At 39.5% G+C, this 20,383-nt stretch overlaps 2 protein-coding genes across 22 annotated transcripts in view; both read left to right on the forward strand.

Annotated features, from left to right (window-relative positions):
• The window catches only part of LOC125259562 (protocadherin gamma-A5-like), a 141,625-nt gene that overhangs the window by 28,745 nt on the left and 92,497 nt on the right, over positions 1-20,383 (forward strand). For 2 of the 21 annotated variants that reach the window (XM_048177331.1, XM_048177495.1), the window contains exon 1: positions 3,064-6,365. The exons of 11 other annotated variants lie outside the window; for them this stretch is intronic. In XM_048177331.1, the coding sequence (XP_048033288.1) occupies positions 3,921-6,365 (2,445 nt within the window). In that variant the 5' untranslated portion in view covers positions 3,064-3,920. Of the gene's footprint in view, positions 1-42; positions 3,020-3,063; positions 6,366-6,642; positions 9,406-9,691; positions 12,723-17,759; positions 20,371-20,383 lie in introns of those variants that run through there. 8 more of the 21 variants (XM_048177298.1, XM_048177424.1, XM_048177486.1 and 5 more) reach the window with 7 other exon arrangements.
• Positions 14,173-17,169, forward strand: LOC125259735 (protocadherin gamma-A3-like). The gene has a single exon (XM_048177629.1). The coding sequence runs from the start codon at positions 14,558-14,560 to the stop codon at positions 17,033-17,035; it is 2,478 nt and encodes an 825-aa protein (XP_048033586.1). The 5' UTR covers positions 14,173-14,557; the 3' UTR covers positions 17,036-17,169.

The following is a 20,383-nucleotide window of genomic DNA, read 5'->3' on the forward strand; positions in this document are numbered from 1 at the left end:
ATCTTATATGAAATAAAATAAAGCGATTTGTCCCATGGAGGAGGGGGGGAACATCCACACTGTCCAAAGTCTGTCCTGGCTAGAGCAGAAAGTACAGGGCGTCTAATACAGCTTTTTAATTTAAAGAGAGTCTGAGAGTCGAAGAATGTATTCTGGATTCTGGATTAAATTGTTATTCATTCATTGACTGCTGTTCATTCAGATGGTGAAAATGGTCAACGGTTTCCTCTAGTTGCCCGTTATTGATTAAACTGCTTGTGGCTCACATACAGTATATCAACTTAATGCAGTTTTATTTATTTGTTTATTTGTTTGTGGAATTGATATACGATTGGCTTGGTCTTGCAGTTGCTACTTTAAAGCTCTGAGTGCCGCTGTTGATTAACATCTGAGTAGAGTGTATGTTTCTCTGTATAGCCTGTATTGCCAGTCCCTTACTGACGCGGTTGGACGTATGCAGAGATTTTTCCGAGGAAATAACATGAATGCGCTATTTTGGATTTAAGAAATTAACGTTTTTTTTGTTTTTTTTTCGTTTTTGATCCCACTTCGTTTGACCACACTGTTTATCAAGATGGCCTTCTTCAGCTTATTAAGCATTTCAGACAGTATTTGGATGGTTTCTACGCATTCAAAATGGCAGGTTGTGTTTTTCATTCTCTGCTTTATCGGAATGGACTTCGTATATTGCAATGTGAGATATTCCATCCCGGAGGAAATGCCAGAGGGATCATTCGTAGGCAACATCGCCAAGGATCTGGGGATAGAGATAAGTAGACTCATATCTGGAAAAGCTCGCGTTGTAACAAAGGGCGGACGACAGTATGTCGACCTGAGCAGAGACAAAGGAACTCTAGTAGTTAAAGAAAGGATAGATCGCGAGGAGCTCTGTAAGCAAACGACGCCCTGCAGCTTCAGTTTTGATCTGATCGTTGAAAACCCTATCCAGCTGCATCGAGTCACAGTTGAGGTGCAAGATATAAACGATAATGCTCCGTTATTTCCGAAAGAAAATATTAATCTGGAAATAAGCGAAAATGCGATTTCTGGAACTAGGTTCCCTTTGGATAGCGCTATAGATGCAGATGTCGGTCTAAACGGTATACAGAGCTATAAACTTCATCCATCTGATAGTTTTAAACTGGAGATTCATAGTCAGACCGATGGAAACAAATACATTGAGATGGTTTTGCAGCGAGAACTAGATCGAGAGGAGCGCGATGAGATTAAATTGGTTCTTGTAGCAGCTGATGGTGGTTCACCTCAGAAATCAGGAACTGTAAAAATTCACGTTACTGTTTTGGATAATAATGATAATGCCCCGGTGTGTAAACAGTCAGTTTTCAAAACTGAAGTAAGGGAAGATTCACCTGCTGGTACTGTCATTGGTTCTGTTAGTGCTGCTGATGCTGACGAAGGTGTAAATAGCCATGTTTCCTACTCCTTCGCTGTAGCCAGCAAAGAAGCAAGGGAGCTTTTTGAGATAAACGCAGATACAGGTGAGATTAGACTTCTTAATAATTTAGATTACGAATCTCAAAATAGTTATCAATTAAACATTAAAGCAAAAGATAAAGGTGGCCTTGCAGATACTTGCAAATTTGTCATAGATGTTATTGATGAAAATGACAACTCTCCAAACATACAGCTTATGTCCTTCTCCAACACCCTTCCTGAAAATTCCCCAGTGGGAACAACTGTAGCCGTCATTAATGTAGAGGATGCAGATTCGGGAAAAAATGGCCTTGTTCATTGTTCAATAAATCAAAACATACCGTTTAAAATCGAGTCATCTCTCACAGACTATTATAGTTTAATTACTGATGATATTCTTGATCGAGAAAGTTTCGCTGAATACAACATAACGATCTTGGTATCGGACCAAGGAAGTCCAGCGCGACACGCAAACAAAACACTGACTGTAAAAATATCCGATGTCAATGACAACCCGCCCATATTCGATTCTGACGAATATAAAACTTTTGTTAGTGAAAATAATTATCCTGGTCTGACTATACTGACTGTTAAAGCAAATGATGCTGACTGGGGTCCAAACGCGCAATTGTCCTACTTCCTGAAGGATGAAAACATGCGTGGCGCACCGCTGAGTTCTCTCGTGTCTGTAGATTCACTTACTGGAACTATTCATGCAGTGAAATCCTTTGATTTTGAACAGTTAAAATCGTTTTCATTTAACGTGACAGCTCGAGATGGAGGATCCCCGCCACTGAGCTCTGAAGTGACAATAAATATTAATATCCAAGATCAGAATGACAACGCTCCTCAGGTTCTGTATCCAGTACAGACTGGAGGTTCAGTGGTGGCTGAGATTGTGCCTCGTGCTGCAGATGTTGGATATCTCGTCACTAAAGTGGTGGCTGTTGATGTGGACTCTGGACAGAATGCCTGGCTCTCCTATAAACTACAGAAAGCTACAGACAGAGCGCTGTTTGAAGTGGGTTTACAGAATGGAGAAATAAGAACTGTGCGACAAGTGACTGATAAAGATGCTGTCAAACAGAAACTCACTGTTGTTGTGGAGGATAACGGACAGCCCTCTCGCTCAGCTGTGGTCTCCATTAACGTGGCTGTGGCTGACAGCTTTCCTGAAGTGTTGTCAGAGTTCACAGACTTTACGCATGAAAAACAATATAACGACAACCTGACTTTTTATCTAGTTCTCGCACTGGCCGCTGTTTCTTTCCTATTTATCACTTGTGTGGTTGTGATAATATCAGTAAAGATCTACAGATGGAGACAATCTCGCTTCCTCTATCAGTCCAATCTGCCTGTTATTCCGTACTATCCACCGCATTACGCAGACACAGGAGTCACTGGAACTCTGCCGCACGGGTATAATTATGAAGTGTGCATGACGACTGACTCGAGGAAGAGTGACTGTAAGTTTTCTACACTCGGTGGACAGAATGTTTTAGTGGTGGACCCGAGTTTCACTGAGACGATGCAGCGCGCAATGAAGGAAAAAAACATTCTTGAAAATTCTGAGCTACATGAAATGGTAAGAGCACTGCATGAATGAATGAATGCATATAATAATATTAATAATAATAATGTTGGACGTCTTGAATGCCGTTTGATCATAAATATATTCGTTTGCACAACCTATTACAATCTACTGATGTTGTTTAAACTTGAATTAAGGGAGATGTGTTTAACATGTGTCTACTTTTACATTTTAACATGTTAAAACTATAAAATGTGTTTAATTAGGGTCACACAGAACTAGTTGTCTAGTTTAATCATTACTATATTTTGAGTTGAACACGGATAAAAACAAAATTCCAAATCATAGAAATAATAATTAAAAAAATAAATAAATAATAATAATAATAATCTAGTGTCTTGTCTTTGATTAAACGATATAAAGCTTTGCGCTTTTCTATTTATTCATTTATGTATTTTCGACTTTATGTTCATTTTAATTTTAATGAGCGTCTGAGAGTCGAACATTGTATTCAGGATTGAATTGGTCGGGTGCTGTTCATTCAGATGGTGCTGAAATTGTCAACGGTTTCCTCCAGTTGTTTGTTACTGATTGAACACCATGTGACTCAGTTAAATATATCAACGTGATGCAGTTACATATTATTATTATTATTATTATTATTATTATTATTCCTATAGTGGTGTATATGTTTCACGTTTGGCTCATACAGCCGCTTTGAGGCTACTGGTGTTGTATTTGCGACTTTAAAGCTCTGAGTGCCGCTGTTGATTAACATCTGAGTAAAGCGCGTGATTCTCTGTATAGCCTGTATTGCCAGTCCCTTAATGACGGGGATGTAGGTTGGACATATGCAGCGTTTTTCAGGGAAGATAACGTGAACACGTAATTTTGCATTTAGGGTTTTGATGTTTTTTTCATACTTGAAACCACTTCGTTTGACCACACAGTTTAGATGGCTTTTCTCAGCTTATTGAGCAATTCTGACATTCCCTGGATGGTTTCTACGCATTCAAAATGGCAGGTTGTGTTTTTCATTCTCTGCTTCTACGGAATGGAGGATGTAAATTGCAATGTGAGATATTCCATCCCCGAGGAAATGCCAGAGGGATCATTCGTAGGCAACATCGCCAAGGATCTGGGGATAGAGATAAGTAGACTCATATCTGGAAAAGCTCGCGTTGTAACAAAGGGCGGACGACAGTATGTCGACCTGAGCAGAGACAAAGGAACTCTAGTAGTTAAAGAAAGGATAGATCGCGAGGAGCTCTGTAAGCAAACGACGCCCTGCAGCTTCAGTTTTGATCTGATCGTTGAAAACCCTATCCAGCTGCATCGAGTCACAGTTGAGGTGCAAGATATAAACGATAATGCTCCGTTATTTCCGAAAGAAAATGTTTATTTGAAAATAGCTGAAAATGCAGTTTTGGGAGCTCGCTTCCCTTTGGATAGCGCTATAGATGCAGATGTCGGTCTAAACAGTATACAGAGCTATAAACTTCATCCATCTGATAGTTTTAAACTGGAGGTTCATAGTCAGACCGATGGAAACCAATACATTGAGATGGTTTTGCAGCGAGAACTAGATCGAGAGGAGCGCGATGAGATTAAATTGGTTCTTGTAGCAGCTGATGGCGGATCACCTCAGAAATCAGGAACTGTAAAAATTCACGTTACTGTTCTGGATGTTAATGATAATGCCCCGGTGTGTAAACAGTCAGTATTTAAAACTGAAGTTGGAGAAAATGCACCTGCTGGTACTGTCATTGGTTCTGTTAGTGCTGCTGATGCTGACGAAGGTGTAAATAGCCATGTTTCCTACTCCTTCGCTGTAGCCAGCAAAGAAGCAAGGGAGCTTTTTGAGATAAACGCAGATACAGGTGAGATTAGACTTCTTAATAATTTAGATTACGAATCTCAAAATAGTTATCAATTAAACATTAATGCAAAAGATAATGGAGGTTTTTCAGATACCTGCAAAATTGTCATAGATGTTATTGATGAAAATGACAACTCTCCAAGCATACAGCTTATGTCCTTCTCAAACACCCTTCCTGAAAATTCCCCAGTGGGAACAACTGTAGCCGTCATTAATGTAGAGGATGCGGATTCTGGTAAAAATGGTCTTGTTCATTGTTCAATAAATCAAAACATACCGTTTAAAATCGAGTCATCTCTCACAGACTATTATAGTTTAATTACTGATGATATTCTTGATAGAGAAAGTTTCGCTGAATATAACATAACGATCTTGGTATCGGACCAAGGAAGTCCAGCGCGACACGCAAACAAAACACTGACTGTAAAAATATCTGACGTCAATGACAACCCGCCCATATTTGATGCTGAGGAATATAAAACTTTTGTTAGTGAAAATAATTCTCCTGGTCTGACTATACTGACTGTTAAAGCAAATGATGCTGACTGGGGTCCAAACGCGCAATTGTCCTACTTCCTGAAGGATGAAAACATGCGTGGCGCACCGCTGAGTTCTCTCGTGTCTGTAGATTCACTTACTGGAACTATTCATGCAGTAAAATCCTTTGATTTTGAACAGTTAAAATCGTTTTCATTTAACGTGACAGCTCGAGATGGAGGATCCCCGCCACTGAGCGCTGAAGTGACAATAAATATTAATATCCAAGATCAGAATGACAACGCTCCTCAGGTTCTGTATCCAGTACAGACTGGAGGTTCAGTGGTGGCTGAGATTGTGCCTCGTGCTGCAGATGTTGGATATCTCGTCACTAAAGTGGTGGCTGTTGATGTGGACTCTGGACAGAATGCCTGGCTCTCCTATAAACTACAGAAAGCTACAGACAGAGCGCTGTTTGAAGTGGGTTTACAGAATGGAGAAATAAGAACTGTGCGACAAGTGACTGATAAAGATGCTGTCAAACAGAAACTCACTGTTGTTGTGGAGGATAACGGACAGCCCTCTCGCTCAGCTGTGGTCTCCATTAACGTGGCTGTGGCTGACAGCTTTCCTGAAGTGTTGTCAGAGTTCACAGACTTTACGCATGAAAAACAATATAACGACAACCTGACTTTTTATCTAGTTCTCGCACTGGCCGCTGTTTCTTTCCTATTTATCACTTGTGTGGTTGTGATAATATCAGTAAAGATCTACAGATGGAGACAATCTCGCTTCCTCTATCAGTCCAATCTGCCTGTTATTCCGTACTATCCACCGCATTACGCAGACACAGGAGTCACTGGAACTCTGCCGCACGGGTATAATTATGAAGTGTGCATGACGACTGACTCGAGGAAGAGTGACTGTAAGTTTTCTACACTCGGTGGACAGAATGTTTTAGTGGTGGACCCGAGTTTCACTGAGACGATGCAGCGCGCAATGAAAGAAAAGAGCATACTTGAAAATTCTGAACTACATGAAATGGTAAGAGCACTGTATGTATGAATGAATGAATGCATACATAACAGCATCAATAATATAATATAATATAATATAATATAATATAATACATCATGTAATTTTAAATAAATATGGCCACATTTTTATCTTCAAATCATGCGTAGACTAATATTATCTATTTGTTTAAGTATCTTTTGGGGAAATTTTCATTTTTTGACTTTGAGAATACTATGGGTTTTTATTATTTATGTTTTGCATGCAATTTTACAGTTAGATTTGCAATCTCGATATTTTAGCAAGGTTGTGTAAAGATTCTGCTTAAATTAATTGTCTTTCTTTAGTGTTTAGTTGTTTCATATAGTATTTTTAAATGTTGTTCATCGTTATCAACTCTAAGGGCCGCTGTTGGTTAACAGAAATGTGTATAAACACTTATTCTTGATTCGTCACCGCCTGTGATTGGTGGAGCCCTGGTGATGTTGACTAGTCTATTGTGGCGGAGACCAAAGTGTGTAGATGAAGAGAGAGTCACTGAAGTGCAGCCGATGAACAGAATTATTGTGGGACTATTTTTGTTATCCAACGACATCTGGTGTGTCTAATCGGAATGCTTAAAATGGAAATAATTATATTAAGTGCAAAGCTTTTTTACCAGTCGCGAGGACAGCTATTGCATCGTGTTTTCCTATGGAGGGTCTTATTCATCATGGCCGTTTATTCGATCTCAAACATAAACGCGCAGATTCGTTACTCAGTTCCAGAGGAAATGAAGAAAGGATCGCTTATCGGGAATATTGCTCATGATCTTGGTCTGGATGTTCAAAGACTGCGCGCGGGTCGGGCTCGTATCGTGTCTGGCGACAGCACTGAATATGTAGAGCTGAAAACAGACAAAGGGATTTTGGTTGTGAAGGAGAGAATTGACCGAGAGCAGCTTTGCGCTGAAACCACTCCGTGCAGCTTCACATTTGAAATAATAATTGATAATCCAGTGGAGCTACATCATGTTACGGTGGAAATATTGGATGTAAACGATCACTCGCCGACATTTCCTGAGGATGAAATTAATCTTGAAATAAGTGAATCGGCCACACCTGGGGCTCGTTTCTTACTAGGAAGCGCAGATGATCCTGATGTGGGCGTGAATGCTATACAGAGCTATGTCATATCACAGAATGATAATTTTATTTTAAAACAACATGCACGACCAAGTGGGGTCAAATATGCAGAAATGGTGCTTCAGAAACCTTTAGACAGAGAGCAGCATCCACGACTTTCTCTCGTTGTGACAGCGGTCGATGGAGGAACCCCTCAAAGATCTGGTAATATGAAAATAGATGTCACTGTACTAGATATAAATGACAACGCGCCAGTGTTCAACCAATCAGTATATAAGTCAATAATAACAGAAAATGCACTTAAGGGAACGTTTATAACCAGCGTCAATGCTAGTGATGCAGACAGTGGAACAAATGGATTATTCTATTATAGCTTTGGGAATGTGAAAGTAATTGGTGAGATTTTTAAGATTAATGAAAACACGGGTGTTATAACTCTAAATGGGGTGCTTGATTACGAAAAAGCAAAGAAATACGAATTTGATATCGAAGCAAAGGACCAAGGAGGTTTAGGAGACTCTGCTAAAGTCATAGTTGATTTAATTGATGTTAATGATAATGCTCCAGTTATCAGTGTTATGTCATTTTCTAACCCGGTGACTGAAGACGCACCTCTTGGTACAACAATTGCGATCTTCAGTGTCAAAGATTTGGATGCAGGAGACAATGGACACGTTCACTGTACAGTTGATCGGAATACTCCCTTCAAACTACAGTCTTCACTGCGGAATTATTACACTTTAGTCACTGATGCTGCTTTAGATCGTGAAAGTGTGTCAGATTATAATATCACAATTACAGCTACAGATTCAGGGTCTCCTGCGCTTTCCAGTCAGAAAACTTTAAATCTGAAAGTGTCAGATGTTAATGACAATCCGCCCAGGTTTCAAAAGAGTGTTTACACTGCATATGTTACTGAAAATAATTCTCCTGGTCTGTCCATATTTACTCTGAGTGCTCAAGATGATGACTGGAACCAGAACGCTCGTATTTCGTATCTTCTAGATGAAGGTACAGTGGGTGGATCCCCTGTTTCCTCTTTTATATCAGTAAATGCTGACAGTGGAGTGATACACGCACTGCGCGGTTTTGACTATGAGCAAATGAAAAGTGTTCGTGTCTGTGTGAAAGCACAAGATGGAGGCTCTCCACCCCTCAGCACTAATGTGACTTTGGACATTGTAATCCAAGATCAGAATGACAACGCTCCTCAGGTTCTGTATCCAGTACAGACTGGAGGTTCAGTGGTGGCTGAGATTGTGCCTCGTGCTGCAGATGTTGGATATCTCGTCACTAAAGTGGTGGCTGTTGATATGGACTCTGGACAGAATGCCTGGCTCTCCTATAAACTACAGAAAGCTACAGACAGAGCGCTGTTTGAAGTGGGTTTACAGAATGGAGAAATAAGAACTGTGCGACAAGTGACTGATAAAGATGCTGTCAAACAGAAACTCACTGTTGTTGTGGATGATAACGGACAGCCCTCTCGCTCAGCTGTGGTCTCCATTAACGTGGCTGTGGCTGACAGCTTTCCTGAAGTGTTGTCAGAGTTCACAGACTTTACGCATGAAAAACAATATAACGACAACTTGACTTTTTATTTAGTCCTCGCATTGGCCGCTGTTTCTTTCCTATTTATCACTTGTGTGGTTGTGATAATTTCAGTAAAGATCTACAGATGGAGACAATCTCGCTTCCTCTATCAGTCCAATCTGCCTGTTATTCCGTACTATCCACCGCATTACGCAGACACAGGAGTCACTGGAACTCTGCCGCACGGGTATAATTATGAAGTGTGCATGACGACTGACTCGAGGAAGAGTGACTGCAAGTTTTCTACACTCGGTGGACAGAATGTTTTAGTGGTGGACCCGAGTTTCACTGAGACGATGCAGCGCGCAATGAAGGAAAAAAACTGCTTAGAAGATCCAGAATTGCAAGAAATGGTAAGATGCCCTTTTCTAAAAATGACTAAAATAAACTCTATATAATATTAAAATTACATACAATAAATTGTAGTTATGTAACATTAGAAAACCTGGTAGACTTATTAATCTGTAACACTTCATAAGGTTCAATAATTCGTTAACATTAGTTAACATAATAGCTTGTATAACTTAAGATAAAACGTATTTTTCTTTTATTGATCTAGGTTAATGTCAACTTCTATAATACACTTTCAACAATTCAAGTTGTATGTATTACCATTAGTTAATATACTTTGAAAGATCACTAATCTAAAAAAAGTACTGCATATTCATTTATTAAATTACCCTAGAATAATTAATGCTGTATAAGTATTATTCGTTATAGTTCATACCTAATGCAGTAACTAATGTTAATAAACTGAAACGTATCGTAAAATAGTATTATTAAATTTGTTTTATCTAGGTAAAAATATTGTCTTCGCATTACTCAGAGTACAGCAAGATTAACATTCACGTTAATGCTGGAGAGTCGTTGCCTATTTTATTATATTGTTCTGTTGGGTTGATTTATATCGTTTTATTTGTGTTGAGACTAAATGAAGGAATTCATTGATACTTCTGAGACACTTTAGAGCTTTCATTAGTGTCGTTTCTCGTTCTCAACTCTAAGGGCCGCTGTTGATTTGTAGAAAAGCATGTATGTGATCTCCTGTGATTGGTGGAGTTGTGCTGATGCTGGTTAGGAGATGGTGGAGGAGACTAAAGAGAGTCGATGAAGGGAGACAGCCATTGACTAAATGCAGCCGAGCTGGATTACTTTGTGCATATTCCAATTTCTGAGCATCATCTACATTTTGTAATTTAAATAAGTAATGTATAAAATGTTTGTGATTAAATTGTGTAGAAGGATTCATTGTGACCAGTCGCGAGGACAGCCATTGGATCGTGTTTTCCTATGGAGGGTCTTATTCATCATGGCCGTTTATTCGATCTCAAACATAAACGCGCAGATTCGTTACTCAGTTCCAGAGGAAATGAAGAAAGGATCGCTTATCGGGAATATTGCTCATGATCTTGGTCTGGATGTTCGAAGACTGCGCGCGGGTCGGGCTCGTATCGTGTCTGGCGACAGCACTGAATATGTAGAGCTGAAAACAGACAAAGGGATTTTGGTTGTGAAGGAGAGAATTGATCGAGAGCAGCTTTGCGCTGAAACCACTCCGTGCAGCTTCACATTTGAAATAATACTTGATAATCCAGTGGAGCTACATCATGTTACGGTGGAAATATTAGATGTAAACGATCACTCGCCGACATTTCCTAACGATGAAATTAATCTTGAAATAAGTGAATCGGCTGCAACTGGAGCTCTTTTCTTACTAGGAAGCGCAGATGATCCTGATGTAGGTCTAAACGCACTACAACATTATACTATGTCAGCTAATGAAAATTTTATTCTGAAAGAACATTCGAGTCCCGATGGAGTCAAATATGCTGAAATGGTGCTTCAGAAGCCTCTAGACAGAGAGCAGCATCCACGACTGTCTCTCATTCTCACAGCGGTCGACGGAGGAAACCCTCAAAGATCTGGTAACATGAAAATAGAAGTTACTCTATTAGATGTAAACGACAATGCACCAGAATTTAACCAGTCAGTTTATAGGGCAACAATAGTGGAAAATGCGCCTAAAGGAACTTATATTGCAACTGTAAATGCTAGTGATGCAGATAGTGAAGCAAATAGTTTGGTTTCATACAGTTTCGCAAATTTCAAAAGTAACAGAAATTACATTTTTAAAATCGATGGAAAAACAGGCGTTATTACTCTAACTGGGGTGCTTGACTATGAAAGAGCAAAAAAACACGAAATCGGCGTCGAGGCCAAAGATCAGGGTGGTTTAGGAAACTCTGCTAAAGTCATAGTTGATTTAATTGATGTTAATGATAATGCACCTGTTATCAGTGTTATGTCATTTTCAAGCCCAGTGACTGAAGACGCAACTATTGGCACAACTATCGCTATTTTCAGTGTCAAAGATCTAGACGCAGGAGACAATGGGCAGGTTGTCAGCACAATAAATCAAAATATACCATTTAAATTACAATCCTCACTAAGGAATTATTACACTTTAGTCACTGATGCTGCTTTAGATAGAGAACGTGTGGCAGATTATAATATCACAATCACAGCGACAGATTCAGGGTCTCCTGCGCTTTCCAGTCAGAAAACTTTAAATCTGAAAGTATCAGATATTAATGACAATCCGCCCAGGTTTCAAAAGAGTGTTTACACTGCATATGTTACTGAAAATAATTCACCTGGTCTGTCCATATTTACTCTGAGTGCTCAAGATGATGACTGGAACCAGAACGCTCGTATTTCGTATCTTCTAGATGAAACTACAGTGGGTGGATCCCCTGTTTCCTCTTTTATATCAGTAAATGCTGACAGTGGAGTGGTACACGCACTGCGCGGTTTTGACTATGAGCAAATGAAAAGTGTTCGTGTCTGTGTGAAAGCACAAGATGGAGGCTCTCCACCCCTCAGCACTAATGTGACTTTGGACATTATAATCCAAGATCAAAATGACAACGCTCCTCAGGTTCTGTATCCAGTACAGACTGGAGGTTCAGTGGTGGCTGAGATTGTGCCTCGTGCTGCAGATGTTGGATATCTCGTCACTAAAGTGGTGGCTGTTGATGTGGACTCTGGACAGAATGCCTGGCTCTCCTATAAACTACAGAAAGCTACAGACAGAGCGCTGTTTGAAGTGGGTTTACAGAATGGAGAAATAAGAACTGTGCGACAAGTGACTGATAAAGATGCTGTCAAACAGAAACTCACTGTTGTTGTGGAGGATAACGGACAGCCCTCTCGCTCAGCTGTGGTCTCCATTAACGTGGCTGTGGCTGACAGCTTTCCTGAAGTGTTGTCAGAGTTCACAGACTTTACGCATGAAAAACAATATAACGACAACTTGACTTTTTATTTAGTCCTCGCACTGGCCGCTATTTCTTTCCTATTTATCACTTGTGTGGTTGTGATAATATCAGTAAAGATCTACAGATGGAGACAATCTCGCTTCCTCTATCAGTCCAATCTGCCTGTTATTCCGTACTATCCACCGCATTACGCAGACACAGGAGTCACTGGAACTCTGCCGCACGGGTATAATTATGAAGTGTGCATGACGACTGACTCGAGGAAGAGTGACTGTAAGTTTTCTACACTCGGTGGACAGAATGTTTTAGTGGTGGACCCGAGTTTCACTGAGACGATGCAGCGCGCAATGAAGGAAAAAATCTGCTTAGAAGATCCAGAATTGCAAGAAATGGTAAGATCGACTGTTCTTAAAATGACTGAAATAATGTTGAAATTACATGCAGTAAATTGTGGCTAATAATAGCCCACGCTTTCTTTAACCCTTTACAATAAGGTTCAAGGCTGAATTCCCCGAAACCTTCTTAACTCTACGTCCTTCTTACGTTATACCTTAAGCTGTACCTGAACGTCAATACGTGTTTCCCGAAACATTCTTAGTTAAGTATACCTTCTGTAAGTCATTCGTTCGTAAGGTTTGTCTGGACCACTCTTAACTATACCCTATCACTGCTGACAGTCTATACGAATATAATTCTGAAGTTGTAATGCACCCAGTGTTCAATTAGGATGTTGGCAAAGAATAAAATGCAAAGATTCACTGCTAAATTCAAATGAGACAGACTCGCTCAGCGCTTGTTATTTAATACAACGATATTTAGTGTTTTCAACCCCACATCAGGTTTATTTTAGGTTTCAGACATTTAAATACACATATGAAAACGATATAAAAACGATATAAACGAGTTGCATACATATCTGCCAGCTGCATGACGCGTCTCCAAGGAATTAAAACATTCTAAAATTATGTTCAAAATATCGGTCGCCTTAAACTCACGCTGGGGGCTCAGCTAGAAAATAGAGCCCCTAGACTATAGATAAATTACAATATAGATTTAGTTTGTAATTTGGATTATTTTTATAAGATCCAATGAGTCCTGATAAATGTATTTTCTACTTCTGAAGTGCTTCTTTTATAAAGATCACCGTTTCTCACATAACACAGTGAAGCAGCCCCTGCATAGAGTGAATTATCGATTCTCGAGCCATTGATATAAACCAATTCAGCACCAGCGCCATGGACAGCACCTGGTAACGTCGCACTTAAGAAGGTATATCTTAAGCAACCTCCTAAGGTATAGTTCGGGGAACACGCCTAAAAAAGGTATATCTTCAGTTACGGTATACCTTTAGGGTCTTCGTAGCATGCTAAGAGACAACGTTATCGGGAAATCCAGCCCACTTCGTTAACATTAATCAATGCATTAACTACCATGAATTAAAAAAAACAAAAAAAACAAAAAACAAAACAAACATTCTTACAACATTTATTTATTTAGTTAACTGTTAATGTAACTGTTAATTTTAAAATTATTAAAACACTTTAACATATTTTTAAGTTGTATTAACTGATATTTGTTAACGAATTTTGAATACAAATTAATTTGTTGATAGACAATAGTATATTTGTTAAAAAATATTGACTTATATTATGAAATGTTGTATTGTTCTTTGTTGGTTCATACCTAATGCATTAGCCAGTGTTAAGGAATGAAAGCTAATTGTACAGTAGTGTCTTTTTTTTTTTTTTTTTTTTTTTAAATGCGAAATTTATAAGGTTCTGTCTATAAAGGACTTTATCTCACATATTTATAAGAATAAAGGTTATTTATCTTTTTACTACTAAACGTACAATAAAATTTACAAGAAAGTTGGAAGGCTGTTTGATTCTATAGTTATTTTGGTATCTGATCATATTTTATTTTTGTTGAGAATAAATGACGGAATGCAATTATAGTTTTGAGACAGTTCAGAGCTTTAATTAGTGTCGTTTCTCGTTCTCAACTCTAAGGGCCGCTGTTGATTTGTAGAAAAGTATGTATGTGATCTCCTGTGATTGGTGGAGTTGTGCTGATGATGGTTAGGAGATTGTGGAGGAGACTAAAGAGAGTCGATGAAGGGAGACGGTCACTGAATGACAGCAAACAAGCTGGATTACTTTGTGGATATTTCAATTGCTGAACATCATCTAAAGTTTGTAATCTGAACACTTAATTTAAAAAAAAAAAAATGTTTGTAGCTTCAGTGTGTAGAAGGATTCATTGTGACCAGTCGCGAGGACAGCCATTGGATCGTGTTTTCCTATGGAGGGTCTTATTCATCATGGCCGTTTATTCGATCTCAAACATAAACGCGCAAATTCGTTACTCAGTTCCAGAGGAAATGAAGAAAGGATCGCTTATCGGGAATATTGCTCATGATCTTGGTCTGGATGTTCAAAGACTGCGCGCGGGTCGGGCTCGTATCGTGTCTGGCGACAGCACTGAATATGTAGAGCTGAAAACAGACAAAGGGATTTTGGTTGTGAAGGAGAGAATTGACCGAGAGCAGCTTTGCGCTGAAACCACTCCGTGCAGCTTCACATTTGAAATAATACTTGATAATCCGATGGAGCTACATCATGTTACGGTGGAAATATTGGATGTAAACGATCACTCGCCGACATTTCCTAAAGATGAAATTAATCTTGAAATAAGTGAATCGGCCACACCTGGGGCTCGTTTCTTACTAGGAAGCGCAGATGATCCTGATGTGGGCGTGAATGCTCTCCAAAATTATGTCTTATCACCGAATGATAATTTTATTTTAAAACAGCATGCACGACAAGGCGGTGTCAAATATGCTGAAATGGTGCTTCAGAAACCTTTAGATAGAGAACAGCATCCACAACTTACTCTCACTCTTACAGCAATGGATGGAGGAAATCCGCAAAGATCAGGTAACGTGAAAATAGCTGTAAATGTACTAGATGTAAATGACAACGCACCAGTATTTAACCAGTCAGTTTACAGAGCAACAATAGCAGAAAATTTGCCAAAGGGAACTTACATAACAACAATTAATGCAAGTGATGCAGACAGCGGGGCTAATAAATTAATTTCCTATAGTTTTACGAATATAAAGGTCATTGGTGAGATATTTGAGTTAAATGAAACCACCGGTGTTATAAAACTAACTGGGCTGCTTGACTACGAAAAAGCAAAGAAATACGAAATTGACATTGAAGCAAAGGACCAAGGCGGTTTGGGAGATTCCGCTAAAGTCATAGTTGATTTAATTGATGTTAATGATAATGCACCTGTTATCAGTGTTATGTCATTTTCAAGCCCAGTGACTGAAGACGCAACTGTTGGCACAACTATCGCTATTTTCAGTGTCAAAGATGTAGATGCAGGGGAAAATGGCCATGTTGACTGTACAATTGATCGGAACACACCATTCAAACTTCAGTCTTCACTGCGGAATTATTACACTTTAGTCACTGATGCTGCTTTAGATCGTGAACGTGTGGCAGATTATAATATCACAATCACAGCTACAGATTCAGGGTCTCCTTCGCTTTCCAGTCAGAAAACTTTAAATCTGAAAGTGTCAGATATTAATGACAATCCGCCCAGGTTTCAAAAGAGTGTTTACACTGCATATGTTACTGAAAATAATTCTCCTGGTCTGTCCATATTTACTCTGAGTGCTCAAGATGATGACTGGAACCAGAACGCTCGTATTTCATATCTTCTTGATGAAGCTACAGTGGGTGGATCCCCTGTTTCCTCTTTTATATCAGTGAATGCCGACAGTGGAGTGGTACACGCACTGCGCGGTTTTGACTATGAACAAATGAAAAGGGTTCGTGTCTGTGTGAAAGCACAAGATGGAGGCTCTCCACCCCTCAGCACTAATGTGACTTTAGACATTATAATCCAAGATCAGAATGACAACGCTCCTCAGGTTCTGTATCCAGTACAGACTGGAGGTTCAGTGGTGGCTGAGATTGTGCCTCGTGCTGCAGATGTTGGATATCTCGTCACTAAAGTGGTGGCTGTTGATGTGGACTCTGGACAGAATGCCTGGCTCTCCTATAAACTACAGAAAGCTACAGACAGAGCGCTGTTTGAAGTAGGTTTACAGAATGGAGAAATAAGAACTGTGCGACAAGTGACTGATAAAGATGCTGTCAAACAGAAACTCACTGTTGTTGTGGAGGATAACGGACAGCCCTCTCGCTCAGCTGTGGTCTCCATTAACGTGGCTGTGGCTGACAGCTTTCCTGAAGTGTTGTCAGAGTTCACAGACTTTACGCATGAAAAACAATATAACGACAACCTGACTTTTTATTTAGTTCTCGCACTGGCCGCTGTTTCTTTCCTATTTATCACTTGTGTGGTTGTGATAATATCAGTAAAGATCTACAGATGGAGACAATCTCGCTTCCTCTATCAGTCCAATCTGCCTGTTATTCCGTACTATCCACCGCATTACGCAGACACAGGAGTCACTGGAACTCTGCCGCACGGGTATAATTATGAAGTGTGCATGACGACTGACTCGAGGAAGAGTGACTGTAAGTTTTCTACACTCGGTGGACAGAACGTTTTAGTGGTGGACCCGAGTTTCACTGAGACGATGCAGCGCGCAATGAAGGAAAAAAACTGCTCAGAAGATCCAGAATTGCAAGAAATGGTAAGATCACCTGCTCTTAAAAACTGATATAAAGCATATATAATCTTAAAATTGCATGCAGTAAATTATAGCTAGTAATATTAGAAAGGGTGTTACATTATCTGTAACACTTTGCAATAAGGTTTAGTTCGTTAGCATTAAATAATGCATTAGCTACCATGAACTAAAAATAGCATATTTTACAACATTTATTTATAGAATACAGTTAATTTTTGTATAGGCTACTATACATTTCTAACATTTCAACATTTTTTCCAGGTTGTATAAATCAATATCTGTTAACATATTTTGAACCAAAATTAATTTGGAATAAACAATAGTATATTTGTTAAATAATGTTGACCTAGATCATTAAATGTTATTGTTCATTGTTAGTTCATACCTTGCATTAGCCATGTGTTAACGAACTGAAGCTAGGTCTATTTGTGCAGTATTATCTTAAAAAAAATAGTGACATTCATAAGGTCCTGTCTATAATGGAGGTTATCTCTCATATTACTAAATAGTTATTATTGATCTTTTCACTGCCAAACATGGTCATATTAAAATTTACGAGAACGATGGGCGGTTGTTTGGTTATATAGTTCTTTTGGGATGTTTCATCCTGTTCTATTTTAGTTGAGATCAAATGAGGTAATCCTATTTCTGAGACACTTCACAGCTTTTATAAGTATTGTTTCTCGTTCTCAACTCTAAGGGCCGCTGTTGATTTGTAGAAAAGCATGTATGTGATCTCCTGTGATTGGTGGAGTTGTGCTGATGCTGGTTAGGAGATTGTGGAGGAGACTAAAGAGAGTCGATGAAGGGAGACAGCCATTTACTAAAAGCAGCCGAGCTGGATTACTTTGTGCATATTCCAATTGCTGAGCATCATATTAATTTGGTAATTTGAATACATAATGTGTAAAATGTGTGTGATTACATTGTGTAGAAGGATTCATTGTGACCAGTCGCGAGGACAGCCATTGGATCGTATTTTCCTTTGGAGGGTCTTATTCATCATGGCCGTTTATTCGATCTCAAACATAAACGCGCAAATTCGTTACTCAGTTCCAGAGGAAATGAAGAAAGGATCGCTTATCGGGAATATTGCTCATGATCTTGGTCTGGATGTTCAAAGACTGCGCGCGGGTCGGGCTCGTATCGTGTCTGGCGACAGCACTGAATATGTAGAGCTGAAAACAGACAAAGGGATTTTGGTTGTGAAGGAGAGAATTGACCGAGAGCAGCTTTGCGCTGAAACCACTCCGTGTAGCTTCACATTTGAAATAATAATTGATAATCCGATGGAGCTACATCATGTTACGGTGGAAATATTGGATGTAAACGATCACTCGCCGACATTTCCTAACGATGTAATTAATCTTGAAATAAGTGAATCGGCCACACTTGGATCTCGTTTTTTACTAGGAAGCGCAGATGATCCTGATGTAGGTCTAAACGCACTACAACATTATACTATGTCAACTAATAGTTATTTTACTCTGAAAGAACATTCGCGACCTGATGGAGTCAAATATGCAGAAATGGTGCTTCAGAAGCCTCTAGACAGAGAGCAGCATCCACGACTGTCTCTCATTCTCACAGCGGTCGACGGAGGAAACCCTCAAAGATCTGGTAATATGAAAATAGAAGTCACTCTGTTAGATGTAAACGACAATGCACCAGAATTTAACCAGTCAGTTTATAGGGCAACAATAGTGGAAAATGCTCCTAAAGGAATTTATATCACGACTGTTAATGCAAGTGATGCAGATAGTGGAATGTATAGTTTGATTTCATACAGTTTTGCTAATTTAAAAGGTAACATAAAAGACATTTTTAAAATTGATGAGAAAACCGGTGTTATAACATTAATTGGGGTACTTGATTATGAAAAAGCAAAGAAATACGAAATTGGCATTGAGGCCAAAGACCAGGGTGGTTTAGGAAACGCAGCTAAAGTCATAGTTGATTTAATTGATGTTAATGATAATGCACCTTTTATCAGTGTTATGTCATTTTCAAGCCCAGTGACTGAAGACGCAACTATTGGCACAACTATCGCTATTTTCAGTGTCAAAGATATAGATGCAGGAGACAATGGCCATGTTGAATGTAAAATTGATCGAAACACACCATTCAAACTTCAGTCTTCAATGCGGAATTATTACACTTTAGTCACTGATGCTGCTTTAGATCGAGAACGTGTGTCAGATTATAATATCACAATCACAGCGACAGATTCAGGGTCTCCTGCGCTTTCCAGTCAGAAAACTTTAAATCTGAAAGTGTCAGATGTTAATGACAATCCGCCCAGGTTTCGAAAGAGTGTTTACACTGCATACGTTACTGAAAATAATTCTCCTGGTCTGTCCATATTTACTCTGAGTGCTCAAGATGATGACTGGAACCAAAACGCTCGTATTTCGTATCTTCTAGATGAAGCTACAGTGGGTGGATCCCCTGTTTCTTCTTTTATATCAGTAAATGCTGACAGTGGAGTGGTACACGCACTGCGCGGTTTTGACTATGAGCAAATGAAAAGTGTTCGTGTCTGTGTGAAAGCACAAGATGGAGGCTCTCCACCCCTCAGCACTAATGTGACTTTAGACATTATAATCCAAGATCAGAATGACAACGCTCCTCAGGTTCTGTATCCAGTACAGACTGGAGGTTCAGTGGTGGCTGAGATTGTGCCTCGTGCTGCAGATGTTGGATATCTCGTCACTAAAGTGGTGGCTGTTGATGTGGACTCTGGACAGAATGCCTGGCTCTCCTATAAACTACAGAAAGCTACAGACAGAGCGCTGTTTGAAGTGGGTTTACAGAATGGAGAAATAAGAACTGTGCGACAAGTGACTGATAAAGATGCTGTCAAACAGAAACTCACTGTTGTTGTGGAGGATAACGGACAGCCCTCTCGCTCAGCTGTGGTCTCCATTAACGTGGCTGTGGCTGACAGCTTTCCTGAAGTGTTGTCAGAGTTCACAGACTTTACGCATGAAAAACAATATAACGACAACTTGACTTTTTATCTAGTTCTCGCACTGGCCGCTGTTTCTTTCCTATTTATCACTTGTGTGGTTGTGATAATATCAGTAAAGATCTACAGATGGAGACAATCTCGCTTCCTCTATCAGTCCAATCTGCCTGTTATTCCGTACTATCCACCGCATTACGCAGACACAGGAGTCACTGGAACTCTGCCGCACGGGTATAATTATGAAGTGTGCATGACGACTGACTCGAGGAAGAGTGACTGTAAGTTTTCTACACTCGGTGGACAGAATGTTTTAGTGGTGGACCCGAGTTTCACTGAGACGATGCAGCGCGCAATGAAGGAAAAAATCTGTTTAGAAGATCCAGAATTGCAAGAAATGGTAAGATCACCTG

Source organism: Megalobrama amblycephala, linkage group LG2 (genome assembly GCF_018812025.1).
Source record: "Megalobrama amblycephala isolate DHTTF-2021 linkage group LG2, ASM1881202v1, whole genome shotgun sequence".
Taxonomy (NCBI): Eukaryota; Metazoa; Chordata; class Actinopteri; order Cypriniformes; family Xenocyprididae; genus Megalobrama; species Megalobrama amblycephala.